This window comes from Anabas testudineus, chromosome 6 (assembly GCF_900324465.2).
Source record: "Anabas testudineus chromosome 6, fAnaTes1.2, whole genome shotgun sequence".
Lineage (NCBI taxonomy): Eukaryota > Metazoa > Chordata > Actinopteri > Anabantiformes > Anabantidae > Anabas > Anabas testudineus.
In genome coordinates this window covers 20,664,427-20,687,095 of record NC_046615.1, presented here as the reverse complement: position 1 = coordinate 20,687,095, position 22,669 = coordinate 20,664,427, and the positions used below count along the sequence as shown (strand labels likewise).

At 40.3% G+C, this 22,669-nt stretch overlaps 1 protein-coding gene across 3 annotated transcripts in view; it reads right to left on the bottom strand.

Annotated features, from left to right (window-relative positions):
- Positions 1-7,682: 7,682 nt before the first annotated feature.
- LOC113166145 (transcription factor SOX-6-like) overlaps positions 7,683-22,669 on the bottom strand; it is an 88,162-nt gene continuing 73,175 nt past the window's right edge. For all 3 annotated transcript variants that reach the window (XM_026366109.1, XM_026366111.1, XM_026366110.1), the window contains 6 exons: positions 21,263-21,440; positions 19,592-19,791; positions 13,553-13,661; positions 12,231-12,401; positions 10,641-10,854; positions 7,683-8,878 (listed from right to left, as the gene is read on the bottom strand). In XM_026366109.1, the coding sequence (XP_026221894.1) occupies positions 8,533-8,878; positions 10,641-10,854; positions 12,231-12,401; positions 13,553-13,661; positions 19,592-19,791; positions 21,263-21,440 (1,218 nt within the window). In that variant the 3' untranslated portion in view covers positions 7,683-8,532. The remainder of the gene's footprint in view (positions 8,879-10,640; positions 10,855-12,230; positions 12,402-13,552; positions 13,662-19,591; positions 19,792-21,262; positions 21,441-22,669) is intronic.

The window sequence follows — 22,669 nt, the reverse complement described above, 5'->3', positions numbered from 1 at the left end:
CTCAGGGTCAATCCTCTCTGCTCTGTGCACCCCTCCCCCCCGCTCTGATACACAGCCCAAATAGTCATCTTACACAATACAATAAATTACAAGCTACAAAACTTACAAATCAAGCAGAAATTGTTCTTTTCTGGTTTGTTAGAAAGGCACGCCTTGCTTAAAAACTTTTAAAAGCAAATATCTCTGCACTGCTGCCAGACTCAATGAGTCTGTCACAAAGAGGATTCAGCAGGATTCTCCATATTAAGATACGTTATGGAACATATTTCTACATAAAAATATCTGGCACAGGTTTTATCAATTTCAAGTCGATTGTGTTTAATATTTCAAGTTTGATTCCCAAAAGTTGCTTATTGTAACTTCAATATTAACCATTAATTAAAACTGTAATTTATCAAGGTTATAATGTTGTTCTATAAGGTGCAAAACTACCTCTGACTGTGACCACAGCTCTCTAATATTCTCTTTGGGAAAAGAAGGAAATAATCTTAGATTTGAGATACTATATAAACCGAGTATAACTAACAGAAAGGCATACATATGCTGTGACTAATGAGGTTAAATCTGTGTTTTTCCTGCCATGACATGCCAAATATTTGTAAGACGAAAAGCACAATGTTTGAGAATAGATATCAGATTAGAGAGAATATCCTGACTGAACACACACTGTTTGGGATGATGCCTGAAGATTATAGTTGAAAACCTGAAAATGCAGCTGGAACATTTTTCAAAAATACTGCCACTGTGTCTAAAATGATACCAACAAAGATGGAGATACACACGACAATGGCACGATGTTAGTCAGCTGATGCATGTATACAGTAGGCATCATCTGACTCATGACTCAAATGTATACAATGCTCTATTTGTTACAGAAATGCAATGATTTGTCTCATAATAAAATAACAATAAAATAAAATAGGTTTGATTTATGACAGATGAGTCCAGACTTCGTCCATCTCTGAATTGAATTTGTCAGTATAACCTGACTCTAATCTGTGTCAGTTTGTTACACTCATTTATCTCATCATCATTTCTCCTCTTAATGCATTTTGCTAATGAGGTGCGGGCATTTCAAATAATCATGTCTGACACCTTGTTGACCAACAGCAACACTTTAAAATGTTGCTGACTTTTGACATAAGGGTAATAACAGAATAGTGAAAAAATGATGTTTCCTCTCTGGGATATTAGGTCATCCTGATGTGCTGCTCATTAGCTCCTCTTCCAATCTTTAAATAAAAAAAACGATGTCTTCAAAACAGTCCTCAGTGAAAACAGCAACAAATTGAACGCTGCAACAAAGCATTCTTCCTCTCTTCTGTAAGTATTGCTCTTAAACCACAAACATTCACGTTTTTTTAAGCTTCATACCTACAAAAAGTGAGGTGATTATAAATTAGAAGCAAAAAAGAGACAGAAATGAGCAATATAATTATAAGGTCCACTGTAACGTTTTAGTGGGAGATCTGAGACTACAAGATGGAAGATTAGAAGCTTGAATTATTTCTCTGTTTGAAGGTGAAGTGATCAAAGTTGCTGCTGTCTTTTTCATGTGGTTACCGTGGCTGCTCTAAACTTTAATCAATAGGTGTACAGACTTTCATATGAGGGAGATCTACACAGGACACTAGCACAGGTGAAGCACTAATGGAATATTGTCACACACACGCAGTAGGACATCAGTATGGAGCTTTCATTACAGTAACACAACACTGTATGTTAATTGTACAACACGTTTCATTTAGATAACACAGTTACAGGAGTCTGTTGGAAATGTAATGCCACCTGAATTCACTAGTGATGGTTTAGTATAGGACATAATTCTGCAGTGAAAATGTGTGGGAAGTGTACAAAGCTCATTAGTCTAATTGTGTTGACTTTTGTAATATTCAACCAAGACCACAACTTTTCTAAAATAGAACCAAGTGCTTTGGTTGCCTGCCCTTGTGATGTATTTGCCATTACCACAAATGTTGTGTTGCCTAAACACAATAACTGCTGTGGTGGAAATAACTCACTCAACATTAAGCTGAATTAGGACGTTCCTCACCTTAACCAGAGGTTAACAAAACTCACCACATGATCCTGTTAATTGACTTTTTATCCTGAACACCATAGAGCTCAGTGGTTTTTCTGCAGCCCTTTCCAGCAACTCTGTTACCAGTGTATATCTATCTATCTATCTTGGGCTAAGATAGCCTTAAAACTCATCTTACAAACCATCTTAAGCTTCAGAGGTGTTTTCAGAAATCATTGTAAGAAGATACAAAACGTATTCCTTTAGCACCACAAGCAGCTGACAGCCAAGAACTGTGTTACTGACGTGGTGTTGAGGGCAAGAAATGGAAGCAGGAGAAGGAGAGGAGCATGAGATTTGAATAACCTCAGCAGAAAAATCCAGCATCATAATAACTATTGAAGCCAACGAAAGGGATTAAGCTACAGGCCAAAGCATCAAGAGAAAAGTCTGTGATAGAACGCAAACGCCAATTCATCAATGGTGGGTGGATGTTAAATGTGTATGAATTTAATGCAGGAAACCTTAAAGTCGGACACATTTTCCATACTTTCCGCATCGCTGCTGTACATAAAAGGCACAATACTTCTTCCACTGGCATTCACTAGTGCATTTAAAGTCTGAATTGTGTGCATAAAACAGAACAAATGAACAGAACAGAAAAACATGGATGCACTGAAGGTAGCAGTAAAGGTTAAAGGGTGAAAAATCCTTAAATGAAAATGGGGGGATCGTTATACCTCTTTTGAGATTAAAGCATTATATCTGTTGAATTTTCAATATGTTGAATGTTAAACTATAAGTTCAAATATAAAATCTACACAACATTGTTGGATCATACGTCATACAGAGCTTTAACCCAGAGCTTTTCAGTTTGTCTTGTAAAAAGTTTTTGAACAGTTTCAAACTATGAATATGTTGATGTGAAGTCAATGAAACAGTCATATCAGACAAAAAATGGATGCAACATATTCAGAAATCTCAACGAGTCCCCTCCTCTGCATAACTGCGTCTACACTGTGAGGGATGCAAAAAAGAAAATGTGATTGTAAAATCTGTAGAAAGGATTATGGCAGGTCAAATGAAGGAAGGACTGGCAACAATGCTGTTCTTTACCTATTCATGGCCGCACACAGTTCCACTCATCAAGACTGCAGCCGGGTCTTTGAGTCAAACAATCCTGCTGCTTTCAAAGTGGCATTTTTCGTTAAACATATAATATTTAATTAGCGGACTAATACGCTTTAAAAGACCCAAGGACTTTGCCTCAAAAAGGAAAAATTGTCCTTTTGTCCATTGCCCATTGTCCTGAAAAAAGTGCTGTAGATTTATTTCTTTCATTTCTAATTGCATTAAAAAAGAAGTATAGACCTTTATGCAATGTTTCAAAGACATTGAAACACAAGCACAGCCAAAGCAACTCCTTTCAGAGGAATTTTTTTGCATGATTTTCTTTTATCCAGGTATTGCACTTAGCTTTTTAGTTATTGTTGAAGGTCTCCCAAGGTTGCTGACCTTTGGAATTCTAATAAGTCCCCTCACCGCTTACAATTGTTACCACATTATTGGATTGTTTTGCAGCAGGATTTATCCACTGGGGACCTGAGGGTCGATCCTACAGGCTTAGATAAAGTGTCACAATGATGTTGATATTTGAAATTTGTTACACACATCCATGTTTCCATCAGGATAAGTTGAAATAACCTTGACTTTTATATATATTTATTGTCATCATCGGGTCAAACGTTCACTTTGTGTAGATACTTAGAAAACTAATTCCATTACCGTCAAAGTTAGCTGTGGGATTTTGGTCTTGAATAAAACAAATACTATTTCTTTTTGTATTCTTATCAAGAAAAAAAAAATCACTGTATTTTACATCAGTTTAACATTAATTTTTTGATTCCATATCAAATGACAAACCCTGTTGTCTCGTGATTATATGCAGTTAAACCAACAGTTGGATGAAAACAGGTTTCAATCAAATGTCTTCAAGACAACTTTTTACCTCCACAATCAGCCAAACAGTGCTTATATTGGAACATGATCGGCTCAGCAGTGTGTGTGTGTGGCTCAATTATTCCCCTTTTGAATCAAAAGCATTTGAATGATTAAGCATCATAAGCTCTTAGCTCAAAGAGGCCATGACCATTCTGTGTGCATTAATGAGTAGTGGAGCCTCCATGATCATAAACGAGGTGGCTTTGATGCCTCATTGAAAGAGCCTCTCCAACACGTCTGAAGGGGACTCCTCCTTTGTAATAACAATTTATAATTCCCTTGATCTAAAGGCCCAATTGGTGAGGTGCGGGGAAAAAAGCTTGTTCCTTCTACTCTTCAAGATAGTTTTTAGAAATCAAAAAGTGAGTCTGCCTGCAGGGCCCATCCTAGACCAGGTTTTCATGAAGAAACGTGTCATTATGCCTCATGACATCCAAACAACAAACCCATGAGAATGGGGCAAAGTCAAAGCTCATTTAATCACAACTTGGTTCATTGCTGTCTATTTCTTACTCACCTATGTAAAACAAATTAAATGAATGGAAAAAAATGGCAACTAGTTCAGCTTTACTGCCAAATATGTGTTTGTTTTTCTGTCTCTTTTTCCTTTTTATTCATGCTAATATTTCAGGTGTTGGTGATGATCAGTGATGTGTTCAGTAACTGTACGTGCAGTATGTGAACTACAAGCCTCATTTCAAATTAGTCTGCACCACAACATAATTTCATAAAATATGTTTAACTCACTAGGACAATTCATTAAGTCTTTCAATTCAACTCATTTCCAGATCTTGAACACCCATCTATACACAAAAACCCAAACAACTATTTACATACTGTATTCAATATTTGATGTGTTCTCACCTGTTTATTCTCTCATTCCCAGTGCTGATCTCTCTACCTTGCTACCAGCAGCCTAAATGAAAAAGGAAACTGAATGGAAACTGGGATTACATCATGCACATATACTGTGTATATATAAATATATATGAGTGTGTATATGTAGTTAAGAAACTATGACTGCACTGTAATGAACTACATCATCTTTTGTTAAGGTGCTGAAAGCTTTGCATGCACTCACACAACCGTGCACACACAGAAACAATCTGTCAACTTGCAAACAGTGAAATGTTCATCCTGCAGAAAGGGAAAAGGAAATGTAAATTATGATGACTTATTTAACTAGATTAGTATGGCAACTGCACAAGTATGATTTCAAACACCCCTCCCAAGTAAAAGCTATAGCACAGTACACACACACATAGAAGTACACACAAAGGAGTGACAAACTTGCCGGCGCCCCTCGCACGGTGACGCTACAGTTGATTTGGGAATTACAATTAGATTTATGATGTGGCTGCATATGGCTGCGCTCGCTCGTTCGCTCTCTGAAATGCTGGGATTGGCTGCAGTGAGCACCGGCGCCGTGGCGTATACACCACAGCACAGTCAGAATGTGTGGTGTTACCTCACACACACACACACACACACACACACATGCACACAATGGAACAATAGGCCACATTTACTGTAATGGGCCACCAAAATACAAAGACCAAGTGGAACAGCTCCACTTTGGAAACAGAAAGCCTTGTGTTGGAAATTATTAGATCCCTAGAAAGTAAGAGCACTATTTAGAGTAATGGAAATTCATACCTGTAACTCGGTACAGCTCCTTCAAACACAGAACATAGTATGTGTGAAATTGTTTCTATTTAAATAAAGAGGTCAAACAAACACTTAAAAAAAGCAATGATGAAGTGACAGGTTTGTAAGGAAAATCTCAAGTCTTAACTTTTTATTTATTTATTATTTTTTTTGATTGTCTTTCTCACCAAGTTGTACTGACACTTTTTAGAGCCAAAGCTGGCTAATAAATACAATGAAATGTTAAAACGCACAATTGAATTTCAAATACAATACTCATTACAAAAATGTATATGACCAGGAAACTTGGGATCTGCTTCTGCAGGTCACAACTGACAAGAGCATGAGGTTACCTTCTCAAAGAGATCAGAGGTTATACGACCCCTTCAGGTGGCACTAGAGCTGTGGCAACAAAACTTTCTTAAATAAATGAAATGCTTCTAATGAAATGGCAATTTACTGATGCCTGGCATGTATGATGCTTCCTCTAGAGTCCTAGCATGTGACTTTTGAATGTTCTAATTTATCATGTTGAAAATCAAACAACAACTTCACATTAGTCAATACTAAAAAAACACAAACAAAATAAAACCATAGAATTTATATCCAGTGCTTAGGATGTGTATGACACTAAAGGAAATGTCTATGCATGAGGCGTCCTCTAGAACAGGCAAAAAACAATGTTCAGTCCCAGCTTGTGAAGATTTTCCGAGTAAAAACTGCCACATATATAAGAGAAATACGGCGTCAGAAGACATGTGGAACAGCTAAACAGAGCACCCAGATAGCACCCGAGGTCACAGGTGTTGAAAACGGAAACATGTTCGAAAATGCAAGGATGTGAGAGTGAAAAGAAACAAAGGAAAAACATATGATGTGAAGAATGTGAAAGAATGTAGATAGAGGAAAAAGCATGCACTCCCAGCATGATGCTGACCGCTGGGCCGCACCAACACGAAAGAGGAAAATAAAAAAAAACATCTTGCTTCAGCCTGTGGAAAAACTTGTGTGCTCAGACAGGGCTGGTTGTGACTGAGAAGCTGACTAAAAAATTTTGCACCCATCTTTTCCCCCCTCCATTCTTCTCTCAATAATTTACTCATCTTCAAAATATACATGCAAGGTAGAAAAGGGTACCCTTTTTGAAATAACAGACCCATTAAAGTTTTTTTGGAACTATATCAATTAATTTTTTAAACACAAGCTTGGTGTCTCTTTCCCATTTCACGCTGAGAAGACTTTTAAAAAATAATGAGCTAATAAAACACAATAACATTTTGTACATTTTTGTACCGATTCAAAATACAGTGAAGGGATCCAGAATATTAGAAATTCTTATCCTACAGTAGGCTCTTCCTGGGACACTGACGGAACAGCACTTAAGGTACACTTTTACTCTCCCAAATCCTTCAAGTGTCAACGCAAAAATTTAACCAAAAATGTTCTTAAGCCTGATTTAAAACGACAGACTCAAATGCTCAGTGTTGGGGTTGGTACACCATACGGCACTACACTTATTGCACAGTATGCACAGTAAGTGTTTGGCCTTAAGAAGCTATGGGCAATGTGGTTTATGAAAGCACCAATGCAGTGGAATTGAAGAATAGATGTCTTCGATGCTGCGCTTCTACAAACCAGAGAAGCTGCCGACGAGCGACACAACATGTGTGTGTGTGGTGTGTGTGTGTGTGTGTGTGTGTGTGTGTGTGTGTGTGTGTGTGTGTGGCTGTACGATGAAAACTCACTCCCTGAGCTCTGCCCTTGACTGGGCAAGGAGGGGAGCCAGCAGTTACTGAGTAGGAACTCATCTCATCAAATAGAAAAAGCTGATTGTATAAGACTTTTTGCAGCATTGGAAGTTAAGACTACAACATCCAGAGTGAATGTGAATGTAGGTTTGGCACATTTGTTGTAAATCTGTACAAATGTCAGGGTACTTACTAACTGACTTACAAAATAATAATAATAATAATAATAATAATAATAATAATAATAATAATAATAATAATAATAATAATGTGATAAGGGATTTTACTCCCTTTATTTAATAGACAGTCTCAAAAATCCTACCACTCTTACCACTCTTTTTGTATGAAAACAATCAAAACAAACACAAAAACACATTCACAAGCTGGCACATACCTGAGCTGGGGTATTTAAAAAAAAGAAAAATCTAACAGTAATGTAATGTAAGCAGTTTGTCAAAAAAAAAGATGTAGATGCACTGTATTTGTAAGAAACAAAAGTAAGACTATAAGATTACAAGAGCTAGAATTTATATTAAAACTTCTCAAATTTCAAGTTCTGACAGTTCAGAGTTTGTACAGGTAGCGACCTGTCAGACAAAGTCTATAGAATAAAAACAAAAAGGGAAAAAAGTAAATACATAATGATAAAAACTAAATCACTCCTTAAACATTTAAGACCAAATAGCTGTTGAAGATCAATACCTGATGCTTCAAAATCCATGCATGCTCATTAGAAACCACACAGCAATATGTGTTTGTCGCCAATTTGTTATTTGTCCCGTTCTTTATCTCCCGTCTAACTCATATTCTCGCCTGTTAAGATTGTCAGAGTGTAGAAAGCTGAAGTTCATTGTCAGTTGGATGTGTGAATGTCTGTTTAGGTTGTCACATTTTTTCCCATCAGCCCTCTTCTTCAAATAGACGTCCATGAAAATACTGTTTGAAGACTATCTCTGAGCATGTCCGCTGAGTTTTAATCTTGTCTGGGCACGCTCAGTGAAACTTGTCCTGAATGTTGGCCTGAAGGTCTCTGTAATAAACTGTGTTTTCAAAAAGTATCTCTGAGTATAACAGGAGTTTGTTTTCCTCTTTTTACATCTGTCACCCTGAGCACACTCAGTTGGCACTGACGGCCTCCCGTGTCTCGTGGTCGCTGCTATAGTCTGACTTGGCCTCATCTTCATAGTCCTCGTACATGTCCATGTCGTCGTCTCCGTTTGCGGGGTCACTGGGCAGATCCAAAGCTCCAACGCCGCCGCCGTTGCTGCCTCCGCTGCCGTGTTCAGACTTCACCCCGTACGTGCTCTGAATCACAGCGATGGCGGGTTCGGGGCTGGCTGAGTTGCTGGAGCAGTCTGAGGTCAGGTGTGGGGACGGTGTGGCTGTTGTCGCCATGGTTATGGCACCTGGGTAAACTCCTACTCCACCCGGGCTGTTGCTGAGAGGAATCGGCGGCTGAGGCCTGAGGAACAAGTACACAACAAATGCACAGCAGTTATTTCATTTATCTAATAGTTGTTGACACAAACCACTAATATCAACCTAGAGATGTCACTCTATTGGAAAGAACAGCTTTTGGGACCATGAATGTCTACAACAAATGTAATGGCGACACCAACCAACACCAGCATCTACTGTCTAGAGACACCTTACTATGTGTTTTTAAAAACAGAGAGGTCGTAGCAACAGCGATACCACAAGACTCCCAGCATTTGACTGACTGGAGACTGATTCATTGTAAGCAACTTTGAACAAGCTGCTTTGAACAAAACATTTATTCTGACGCCACTTAATTTAAACAGCGATGCTTCTCATCTGGTTGGGCATGTCAAAACACAGAGCTCTCCCTGCCAGCTCGCAGCAGCATCAGCTAAATAACCTGTTAAGCTATAGATGGAATGAGGGTAAACGCACATCACTCAAACAGGCCCTCTGGCTCCTCAAATGAGCCACATAAAGCAGGAAAATTGCTGTCACCTAACAGTTTTCCCTCCTCTGTCTCCTGAAACTATTAGCGCTGTACACCCTGACAGACTCATTTTCACATTAAACACTTTAAACCAACACTGGTTCAGTCATATGGAAATTACCAGTAGCTGGTTGTGTACCGGCTCTCAGTAGGTATTTGGTTTAACTTTGATTGAAAGTCCAGAACCTTAAGCTTCTTCTTTCTTTTCTTTTTTTTATTTTTGCATGTGCTTGACCACACACAGTAAATGCAGCATTCAGCTTGTGACGTCTGCCTCACTTAAACATCTGCTTACATTTCATATTCCACTATGTCTGTCTGTGTCCAATTTCACTGCCCGCAAGCTCCCAGCATTGTCCTAATTTAATAAATGACAAGCTATTAAAAATCGCTCCTATTCAAAGCCGTGGCCTCTGGTAAATCCATCTCAAGCACAGACCGCTGTGATGGCTTTAAACACATCCATGGCTGGTTCCCATTAAGACAATGCCACTGTTTTTCCCCTTGCTGCACTGGCTACAGTCTAAAAAGTTGAATGCTCTTCAGCAAAGGTTTAAAGCATTTTGCAGCTGGAACCACAGGAGGCTCCAAGAAGTAACCTTTGATAATAGTTTCATAAACTCAGATGGTCACTCCACAAACATCTTGTATAATAGTATAAAAAATCTCCCATAGAAGTCAATAAAACAATGCAATGTCAGCAAAATCTACTGTATGAATGAACTGACATAAATTCATTATGTACTGTACTGTGCGTTAGCTTATAGAAAGCTTTTTTAATGCTAAAATATTCAGGTAAAGGTCTCTCACATGATGACATCTTAACTCAGAAGCGACAGGTGCAGCAGAAAGCGGCCTACAGTACTGTCTGCAGGACGTTGTGTACAGTCCAACAGTCTTTTCAATACAGTGATGGTAAAAAGGTATCTTCTGTGAATATATACACTGCCTTGTCATTCAAAATGTTGATGTGACACTGATAAAACGGTTATTAACAGTTATTATTGTGCATTTTATCACCTACAGTGTAGCAGTCTCCAACTGTGGTTTACTAATTTCTGGTTGCATCTTATCTGGAATTTAAATCATTACTAGCACATTATTGTCATCGAAGGTCGTGACATGTAACATAATATAATTTAAAATTACATTTTAAAACCACACAAAGGATTTAATGCAGCTTTCTTTCCAACTAGTACAAGTACATATAAAAAATGCTAAACCCTAATGCTCAGGGACAACTTTTGCTGCTCACCCCACAAAGAACTGCCTCATCTCCTGACGCCGTAAACGCATCATCTGCTTGTACTCTCCGATGCGTAGCTTTTTTCCATCAATGATGCAGGTTCTCTTAGGTCGTGGCTTGTACTTGTAGTTTGGATATTTCTCCAAATGGATCTTGCTTAAGCGGGCCTGCTCTTCGTAGTATGGCTGCTTCTCCTGGTTGGTCATGGCTTTCCAGCGAGAGCCTGAAACAAATGATGGAGGTTTTAGTTTTCAGGGATTTCGGGAAGTAAAAAAAAGGTTTCATTGTTTCTTGTTAAGCACAGAGTTAGTTAAAAAGACGTACTGAGTCCTGATTCTGACACTAATACTGTAATTAAATACATACAAACATACATAAGGTCTTTCTGGTTTCTTAAGGTTGAGTGGATTACAGTCTGCTACCTCTTGGCTAAAACAGAATCGTGTACTTCTTATGATCCTCGGTAAAAACTTCTCAACAAGTGGACAGGGTCATTACCGCAGGAACGCAGCACATCTGCGAAGCACTTTGAGAACTGATTATACACACTCCTCTGTTTATCAAGGTTTATCACAAACTAGTCTTGTACTTTTGTTACACAGGAAACAGAGAAGAGTTTCTTTCAAGCGTGCCACCCACTCTCCAAAGTCCAGCTGTGTTATTATGTTGGAGACACAGGCATTGTACACATGTAGTCATATACAAGTACACTACGGTGTACTTTGAATGCTGCTTTTTGTTTTAGTCTTGCCACCTGAAGTTTCCTGGCCACGTGATCTCACGTTTCACTATGAACATGAGCATTAAAACATAATTTAACTATGAGTTTAAATATATGACTTGAGCATACAATAATTCTCTCACTAGATTTTTTAAGACATAAAGATACTTGTGCAGAATTGGAGCCTGTTCAAATGTCCTCATAAAGAACACTACGCATCTAAGAAAAAGCAATTTGTTGCCCAGGACCATTTATATTCAGCAGCTCTCAAGCCTGCTTTGGACAGTGGAGGTCTTAGGAACTTTTCACTAACAACCGTTGTTAACAACCATGTGAATGGCTATCTGTGTTGTGCAGGTTAGTATCAACATGACTACTTTATAACTGAATGCATCCATCACACTAGTCAGGCTGACACAGTGGAGCTCTGTGTGCGGCGTATTCCAGGTTGAAACACACACTAGCCCTTCTTATAGTCTGCAGCCCTTTGGTAGGAAACCCTGTGAACTGTGGCAGAGCAGAGAGACTGACCTTTAAGAGATTTAGGAGTTCAAAGCCACCATTAGTCATATGCACGATACATTTGAAGGAGGTTAGAAATTGTTTTGTGTAGATGAGTTGAATGTACATGTATGTTCCAGTGCATCCAAAGAAGTGATATGATGTGTCATGTCGGGAAAATAAACTGATAGCTGTAGTTTATGCCAAATTAGTTTTTTCTTCTGTGGCAAAAGAAAGAAAGAAAGATTTACAGAAGGCATAGTTACAATTTTGTTTTCCGCTAGTCATTTGACTACCTAACCATAGTTTTAGGACAGACTTGATTCGTAAAAGGGTTTAAAGCTCACTCTCTCCCCTGGTTAAACATAAAATCTCACCAAGGATCTTGCTGATGTTGGAGTTGTGCATGTCGGGGAAGGTCTGTAAGATCTTCCTCCTCTCGTCTTTAGCCCAAACCATGAAGGCGTTCATGGGCCTCTTGATGTGAGGTTCGGTGCTGTTCCTGCCCCGCGCCTCTCTGAACACTCGTGCCTCTGCGATATTATTCCCTAATGACATAAGGAGGAATGAAATCTTCTGTAAGTTCATCATTGACACATTCATCTTTAATAGTTACATGCTTGGAAAGCAGGATACAGCACTGATAAGGATGGTCTCTTCCTGTTTGTTTCTTGCCTCCTGAAACCCCCTTTTTTCCTTCTTAGGAGAGGATGTATAAGAAAAGTATAACAAAAGTATAACAAAAGTCCAAGGGGAGTCTTGCTGGGATGCCCTTAACATGCTCACACAAACACAGACAGTATCTTAGTGCCTATGCTTCCGTGTTTACTCATCTAACTAAACGAAACCACGATGCGCGCTCCTCATCCCCTCGCAGCCTGTAAACAGTAGTGCTTTATGAGAAACAGGTGGGTTAGGAAAAGGAAAAACCTTATACACCAAGTCAGTGCCAACAGTTTTTCATGCAAAGTGTTGAAAACTGCATGGAATATACACTACATGAAATCACTTCTTATTGTATTTCATTAATATTTTGATCATTTTATTTGCACTATTGATCATTTCCTCTAACAGATTTTCTTCCCGTGTCATTTGTTTTTACTTGTGTACTTGTACTGGGTGGGATCTTATCTCACCAACTCTAGTTGTGGAAAAAAAGGACTTGTCATGTACTTACAGGAATAATAACAGTGTAAAATTTTTCAAGAGCACAAAATGTTGACACTGAGCACTCTGTTTAGCTGTTGAGGGTGTCCTTCACCATAGTTTCTGAGCAGCATAATAAATATTAGTATTTGCAGAATACCTGCATGTTTTAGCTTTCTGGCAAATGCCTCCTTCTTCAATGTGGAGTTTTGGAGAGGCAAGACCCCCAGAAGTAGGGCCTCTTGTACAGTACATGGGGCCCACAGAGTTAAGGGTCACTGGTACCAATTTAGTCTGAACAGGATGTGACTGTTCTTCACTTAAACTCTGCTTCTGAAAACCCCAGCAACCCCTTCCCTTTTGTTTTACTCAAGTCTTTCAATTTCCACCATGTCTTTTGTGCATCTGCATACATTTCTGAAGGATTTACAAGAAACCAAACCCGCAGAGTGCAAGAGTCAGAAAAGTGTCACAAAATATGAAAAGAAGATAAAGTGGAAAAAGAATAAGAGAAAAAATCAGCACATACTACATCGACAGCAAAAGAGCTTACCATCCAGATCCTCTGGTCTTGTCAGGTCAATGACTCGATGGACCATCTTCCCAGCATCCTCGCCGAGCTTCCCCAGGTGCTGGCTCAGCGTTTCATAGTGCAGCCGCTCCTGTGATACAGGGTAAAGTTTGAAAGTTTGAACGCTTATTAAAAACAAGCTGCAAACATGATGCAACTGAGCAGAGCTGCCAAGAAATAACGTCTTTAAACCGTCTTTTACGATTTCAGTTCCTACATTATTTATTTCTTATTATTTAATGACTGGACCAAGTTGCCTGGCGAAGTCACTAGGGATGACTTTGATGGTAATGACAATAAAACTAATTGCTGGGTTGAGTTGGCATGGGGTAAAGTCAAGCTTACGCACAGCACTTAAAACTGACCCGTTTAGTTAGCTGCAGCTTCACTCCCTCTTTTTCTAGTACCTGAGGGAAATGAGTCATGATGTTGGTTTTGTGATAAGCTAATAGCTGCATAAAGACTGTGCTTATCGGTGTCTTCCACCAACCTCCCATTATCTTGCACTGCATTTCTGTGATTCTGTCTTCTTGCCTACCATGCCACTCCTGAGATAAATAACTTCTACAAGCAGCCCGCCTTGGGGCCTTTCAGCTAAAATTACCCCACCACGCTCCCTAACTGTGGTGGAAAAAAAAAATCGAACCCTCTGCACAGCTACTGCACATCCACACTCCTCCTCTCTTCTACTATCCCCTTTTCTTCTACACTGCCCCAGCTCCCTCCCTTCCTCCTTTCTTCTCGGCTCTCCTCCTTTTTCTGGTGACAGAGGCATTTTGTTTGACGCAAGAAATGGTTGCCGGGTGAAGTCATGCCGCGGTAGCCGCTGGCAAAGTTGGTGGAACTTAGAGGCCAGCGTGTATGTGACTGTGTGTGTGTGTGTGTGTGTGTGTGTGTGTTTATAGATGAGGAGTCGGTGCGGGCCAATGTCAGCACTACGGCAGGGCTGTAATCAGGCCCACCACAGAACATGTGCCTGGGCAGTGCCATGCTCACCGCAGGAAGCAACCGTCTAACAAAGGGCTAAAGAAAAGAGAGAAAGAGGGAAAGACAGCGCAAGAGAGGTAGAGAAAGCAAAAGAAATGTAGTCCAAAGACAAGAATAAGGTTTTTTCAGTCCACTGAGAATTTGTTTAAAAATGTACAGCACTAAACGACAGTGTCTGGAAAGTCGTCAGTGCTCACGAGGACGCTTTCAGACTAGTTTCAGTGAAAGTTTGGTGCACTACCACTCAGAGCTGCGATTCTTTGAACGTGATTGATTTTAGCACAACTTTGTTTAGATGCTGCTGTAGTGTATAGAGCATCATCTCTGAACACCCTAAACATTTAGAAACAGAACTCTGCTTGCTAACTTGGAGGAGACTGATGGAAAACTAATGCAAAGTAGAGATAGGGTTTTGGAAAATGGACCAGGACAGCATCAATAGTCCTAGACTGATCCAAAGTACAGATTAACAGCAGACCTGGGTCAGAAACTGCAAATATTCCCTGTGGTTGGTCTACTTTTGGTCTACTTGAATGTTCTTGTAGCAAATGCAATAAGGATCTGTCTTTGCTTTGTTTAGGCAGAATTGAAAAAGGGTTTGGCCTGTGCGCCTGCTGCTCTGATACTGGACTGCTGCCTTTTGGAGCAGCTTTACAGACTTCCTCTCAAACTTTCTATTTCATGTATTTGTATTTTGTATATAGCTGTATTGTGCTTTTTTAAATTCTTTTGTGTGGGATTCTTCATCACAGAGAGTGTTGCCTTGTTAAAAAGGTAAATGTCAAAAGGTTTAGAGACCTGATGCTCAGGTAATTACACTGAAGAGGAAGCTCACTCATCAGTAAAAACTTAACTGGCACAACTACTAATCCATCACATGTTTTATATTAAATTACTATTTACCCATTTCTGAATTAGACCACAAAGAGTACTTGACTTTGAAGCAGATAAGTACTAACCAAGCACTACACTGATTAAACACACTGAAGGACATGTGCAAGAGCAAATGTATGACCCCAAACAGAAGACTGACAGCTAATTAACAGTTCAATTACAAAAGCAGCAGAAAATAAAAGTGCAACATTCACTTTAATATGTTTAATCTGTGCAAACAGGAACCACAGAAACAAGTCACATCTGTGCTGCTGCAGTATTTTTAACACACTATTGCTTTCATTGGATCTGGAGCCGATATATATGTATATTTCTAAATTTAAGAGACACCCGACTCTTTTTGTTCCGCCTGGTCTCTCCTGTTCTTGGCGTTTGCGTCTCTCCACTGTTGCTAAGGCAACACTCTAAACATCACTGTTTTTTTTTTTCTTTTAAATCCACACCGTATTAAGCTCATTACCACAGTTGCAACTCGCCTACTGCTAGCAAAGCCTGCCTCCAGCTGATCCGCAACCATTTACTGTCTTCTCGCGGGCCAATCAAGTTTGGCGACCCTCTCGGACCCCCCTCCTGGCCTTCCCTCTCTCCTCCTACTTTCTTCATCTTTCTTTCTCTCTATCTGTCTCCAGACTTCACTGTGTGCCGATAGAGCTGTCAGTCAGTGCTGCTTTTTTCTCCTCCCCTCCTTCTCCTTTTCACCATTCCACCTATTCATAGCCCTTAACACCCTGCTACCAGCAACAGCCCTCCACCCTTTGAGGCTCCATCCCTAAAGAGGTAGACACTCAACAGTCTATTTGCAGGTGCCAGACTCAGCTTTGTAGTATACATTATTATAATGTATATCATTCAGGCTGCCAGTACAGCAACATTACGTCTTTAATCAAGACTTGGACCTTTGTGAGCTGTCGGTTTAACAGGCTCGCTTCCTACAAAGACCAAATTCATCAGTGGAGCCAATATAAACTTCTATACAACCATTTCCTCCCTCTTCTCCTCCTTCTAGACTTATTCTGCTACAGCAACAGCTGAAAGCGTGCTGCCCAACTTTGTTCTGCAGGATACAGACAAAAGACATTTCTCAATAACAACTCACTCCAAAGACTCTAAAATGTAGAGATCTGGTAGATTTTGTGTTTTGGCATTAATATGTTTGGGGCTGTAGTCTTCTCTCATGGGTATAAGCTTTTCTGTCTTATGCTTCATATTCTAATGCATTTTGGTGTTTTTATCCAAAACATGTCAGCTGAGTAATTACCAGTCTCTCAAAATTTGGTGTTTTCCTTTAAGTGGGTTTAGGGAGTGTTTTGTGGCTGTTTGGTTGAAAAAAAAAATGCATGCAGTTTTATATACACACACACACACATGCACAAACACACAGTAATACACAGTGGCTATTTCAGTGAGATTTGGCAGCCACAGGCCAGCTGGAAGCAACGTAAGCGTAAGGTGATACTCAACAATGCCACTAACTGGCCAGGCCTCTCGTCTGTACACCAGCTATAATGACATTAACATGGCCAACGCGCACACACACACACACACACACACACACACACACACACACACACACACACACACACACACACACACACATACACAAAGGAGCCTGCGATCGCTTTCAGCTCTTAAGGAGATGTCTATGTCGCCTATGTTTGAAACGAATGCACTGGGACAAAAATACACAAACAGAAAGCGGGATAAACACAAACACACACTCGGACGTCACAGCAGCGACTCCTCTTTGAGTCAAATCAGCGTAGGCAATAAATAGATCATTACACTGAGATACCATTCACAGCAGTTGTTTCCTTCCCTCCGAAGAGGCAGAATGTGCTGTCTTAGTACAATGTCATAAAATGAAAAAAGCTGGCAAATGCTTTAAAGTTTCAAAGGAGAGGATTTGAGCAGCAAATGTATTTGATGAACAGAAAACAACACACAAATCCAAGGTAAAGAAAGAGTGCTGCGCTTGCTGCCTCCCGAGGTGGAACTGGTGAGTCACACTCTCAGTATCCAGCAAGTTCCATCCATGAATTGTTTAAGACAGAGCAAAGCCTTTGAGCGCTTTAGAAAAAAAAAAAAACACACAAAAAACTTCTCCATCCCAAAGAAAAAATGATGTATTTGAAGCTAAGAGAAAGAGTCTTTGACTTGCTGTTGTTAGGTAACGAATAACAAACTGACAACAAACACCAAGGCCTGCTGTCGTCCTCAAACCGGAAACAATTACTTTGAGACTTTCCAAATGAGCTTTTTATTAGGAGGCATGGCGCTATAAACCAAATTAGTGCATTGCTTTGGTTTTGTTCTTATAAACTTGGAAAATATAGAGCTCGGGAAGCTCCCTGCAATACACTCACCTTAATCTGTGGTCATTTCAAAGTGGTCCAAAAAGCTCTTTTATGCACTTATTTAGGAATATTGGTGGAATTATTCACTGGACCTACAGCAGACAACTCACATTATATCTTTATAAACTATTTATTAGCACCGGCTTTTTTATCATTTATATTTATGAGTTTCTTAGTGTTTACTAGTATAATTACTTAATTATAAAAAAAAAAAATCAACTTGGGAGCGGGGATAACTACAGCAGAGATATATTTTGCCAGATTTTGGATGTTTTCCTCCTGAAGATGCAAGGCAAACAAGTCCAAAAAATTCAAAACAGCCCATCCTCAGAGCGCACCAATCATGACCTACTTGGGGTTGGTGGGTTCAAAGTCTCCACCCCTAAAATATTCATGAGTTCCTTTCCTCCTCCTTCTCCTCATCCTTGCAAGCAACATGAGATCAATTGCACAGGAGAGCCGGTCTAATCATGCTCTCCGTTCTTCTGAATATATGGTCCCTGAAAAGTGTTATCGGCTGATCAGACTGATTGAAGATGTTTTGGAATATGGATTTCCCTCTGGATATGAGATCCTGGTACAAAGGCGCTGTCTCCTTGAGCCCAAGGGGGAGATATGAGCAGGGGGGGTCCCTTACTGAAGAGAAGCCCGTTAATTGGGCCAAAACCCTAAGGCCAGGATCCCCCCTCGAGGGCAAGTGGAGAGCTGGACTCCATTATACGTACACACTGATGCACGCACACACACGGATACATACACATCAACGTTAAAATCATCTTGTTTCCAAAAAAACACCCACTCAGTCTCAGTCAATGCAGGCACACAAACACACACTCACACGCCAAAACCATCACTTGTCATTGGCCCAGCTGCTCCCTCTTCAAAGCTGTGGGCTTCTGGGTGGCCATGGAGATGAGAGGAGAAAAGACAAGTTCTTAGGAGCTACAGCCCGAGCCAAACAACACCAAACATCATCCATGAATATTCCTCAGACTAATGCACGTGCTGAGAAGAAACCTTGAACAACCGGCCAGGGAAATACAGTACTGGAGAAAATGTGACACTGGAGCAAGGAGTTAAATGGATCTGAATGTTATATAGATCCCTTCCTTCCCTCCTCCATGTTGTTCTACATGCTCTTATTGTTGTTGGCAGCTGTAGATGAAGTGGCCACATCTTTTACTGAAGGAAAAGTAATGATACAAAACTAAAACCGAGTTCTGCTTGTAAAAATATAAGCAGAACTCATGCATTTGTAGGTGTCCTTATATAAAAAAATATGTAGAAGAAGAGTACTGCCAAATAGGTGCATAAAAACAAATCATTTTTATAACAGTTTTCATATCTTATACCATAGTTTGTGTTTTTTTTCTGTGAGTATTTCTGTTTATCTCATCTCTTTGTGTACTTTTATTTTGAAATTGAAACCTGCACTGGCAGGACAGCCTAAAGGTTTCAGTGTGATTCCTGTGCAGCTATGTAAACGTACAAGCATTATTAGCAACATGTACTTAAATATTAAAAGTTAAAGTACTTTTATGCTAAATTTGCAATAAAATTATTAAAAGATTTTTTAAAGCTTTACTTGATTCAGGTCAAAGATTTTTTATTCATATGCATTGTATTTTTAAGATCTTATTAATTTCCTAAAAAATAAATTAAACTATATCATGTATGTGAAGTAGTAAAGGGAAAGGTACAAAGGTACAGCATTTCGTTCCTCTCTTTCTATTCTCTGCTCCTATAGACCTTGTCAGGAAAGTCTGAGTACGTTTGTGCCTCTGACCTTGTTGCCATTGTTGAGGCTCATGCTGCTGAGTGCAGACAGTTTGGCCTCCAGACTCTGGTGTCCTGACTGCTGCTGCTGCTGCTGGTGGAGCTGCTCCCTCTGGATCTGCTCCCTCATGCTCCTGGCTTCTTGGATGGCCTTCATCACCGCATCCTGGTCCCCAAACAGCGCTGTGGAGTTGAGACTCGACAGGATGTCTGTAATGGGAGGACAGGACAGACATGTTTCAATTAGACTTGGATTTTCAATAGCTTGGCAACAACCTCATATGTCACCTGATACAAATTTGTTAATTTCTGAATGGTCTATTTGACTATTTGACATCACTCTTTTCTGGGAAATCTCAACAACAAACTAGACAAAAGAACAGAGGGAAATGTTTGATGTTACGGTAAAAGGTGACCAATAGTAAAAGTACCGTTCATGGCACAATATAGTAAACAATTTGAGCTCTACTGTTATGCTCCAAGTCTGCAGAACCTCTGTGCAACTGCTTTAACAAACGAGACAGACTCTTTACGTAGCCAATTTGGTGCTCTTGTGTGATTCCATTCTCCTTTATAAACACTATCGAGCTCTGAAAACAAAGCACAAGTGTCCAAAACAAAAAATGCACAATGGCTGCATACAAATTCCTGATATAATAACATTTAAACATCTGTATAAAAATAGGATTTTTCCTTCTGTGTCTCTTATCGCAAAGTAGAATGTTGCTCAAGTTGTTTTCCAGCCCACTTGCATCTAAACGCGACAGAATCTCCTCCCCCTTGTTTATGTGCAACACACTTTTGAAGCTGATGCACATTTGATGAATAAGAAAAAAAGTAAATAAAAGGATGCAAAGTTTCCGTTGCCCTCCTCATTTAATTAGCAGATAAGTACTGTTCGAAGCACTGTATGCTTGGGTGGCCGTTAAAATGGGTAAAAAATAACTTTGCAGGGAACACAAGTGTCACATCCTCAAAGCCACTCCAGAGGAGCTGGTGAAATTGTTTTCTGGGGGGATATAATGAGAGGGTTTAGATTGGCCTTAATAACAGATAGCAGAGGTAGGGGCATAAAAGGTCTAGCGCGGGCAGACAATGATGTGAGGAAGCTCTTAAAAACCAAATAACGTGTGCTGGGTTTCACTGCTTCCGCTGCTGGGGTTTTCATTGAGGCTAAATACAGGGCTTTGGACTCCTGTAAAACACAAACACACACACACAGGTCTCCTCGTGGGGTTGAGGTGTCTGCAGTCTATCAGGCGCATGGCTGCTTGGTTTTGTCTGTGTGTGGTGCGAAGGAGGGAGGTGTTTGGGTGATGTTTTTGTTTTTCCTGTTAATGGGAAGAACAGTTTTACGCTGGAGCGAGGACGTGTTTGCTCTGGGTTAATGTACAGTACAGATGTGAACAATACAGTGGTGTATGAAAGTGTATGAGTGCTTGCCTGTGTGTGACTGCATGTGTGTGTAGAGTGCGTCAGTGTTTCCCCTCAGAATTTTTTTCTTGGCTTGTTGAAGCAGCATTAAGACCTTGTGATTCTTATTGAACATGTCAGTAATGCCAATGCTAATGTACTTCTTTCAGCCAGTGTACCCGTGCTGCTGGGCTGGGTGGCCCATCCTGCCGAGCCAGTGCTAAAGGAAACACTGGTGTTAAAGTGCATGTATATGTTTGTTACCCACCCAGAGAGGTGTTCCTGCCCATGTTGGGGATGGGGCTGGGGATGCGGCCTTTGCCCATGCCTGTAGGGCTGGTCTTGTTTCCAGGGAACAAACTCTGTGTTGGAGATGCCGGGGAGTGAAGAGGCTCAGCTGTCTTGGGTCTTGCTGAGAGATTCAATGGCTGTGTGGATCCTTCTTCCTATTACCAGAACAAACATAATGGAGTTTTATGAAACTGTGCCAAATTGTTTGGCATTGGTTATATCTCAGACTTTGATATTCTTACAGGCCAATCAACGTTATTTACTTCTTTTGTCATCATCATGATTTGGCAGATGAGTGTGTGTGTGTGTGTGTGTGTGTGTGTGTGTGTGTGTGTGTGTGTGTGTGTGTGTGTGTGTTTCTGCCATAAAAATTGATGCCCATTGAAAGTGTAACACCTGCTGATCACTTTAGCGGCACTTCCATCGACTGTTCAGGTTTTTACTCTTTATTAAATGAATTCCACAACAACTCTCTGACAGGGTGGCAGTGACAAAAGTGGAAATGAATAAAAACCTTAAATAACAATGGCACCTTTGTTTGTGCAGTTCCTCTATTTTTAATCCAAAGTCAATGACCAAATTGATCCACATGAGGAATTCCTGGAAAAGAAGTAAACTCCAGAACATCAGCACAGCCTGACTGAAGCTGTAAACACTCAATGAATGTGGATCTAATCGGGAGTTTCAGCTGAGGGAAGTGTTGAGGAGGGAAGGAGTTTAGGACGGACTTGGTGGGGGGAAGGAGTTAGCTTGCGGGTGGCATGCCAAAGTGTGTGGAGGGTGGGGGGGGGGCTGAGCATGTGCAGGGTCTAGCACAGGGTGGGGATTTTGGAAGGCACCACACTACTGTTTGAGTGCGGTGAGCTCTGACGCCGGTCTATTGTGACGCCGGTTGCAGCTGTGCCCCACACACACACGGCTTCCATTACTGCCTCGTCGCCGAGTAAAGATGAGGCGTACGCTCTCTCCAGTGAAGGGGTCTGGGCTCTTGCCAAACAGCAGCCAGCGCCAGTGTCAGTTTGTGTGTGTGTGTGTGTGTGTGTGTGTGTGTGTGTGTGTATTAGTGTGTGACTTTTAAATAAGCTGTTTCTAATTGACAGGGAAGAGTACAGGCCATATGCAGATTGTTATTTCAACAACTTCCAGATTTCCACCCTCTCACTTTTACTAGCACTGATCATCATCATTATTAGTCTTGTGTGTTTTTCTATCATTCATATCTTTCCTTTGCCCTATTATGTTGTATCTTCATGCACCGTAGAGATATATGTTTTTTCCTATCCATAACCCCTTATACGTGGCATTACAGGGTCCAAATGTGTCAACCTGCTGGATCCTTTCTATGTGTATTTTAATTGTTCTCCTCTTGCCTGTGTGGGTTTTC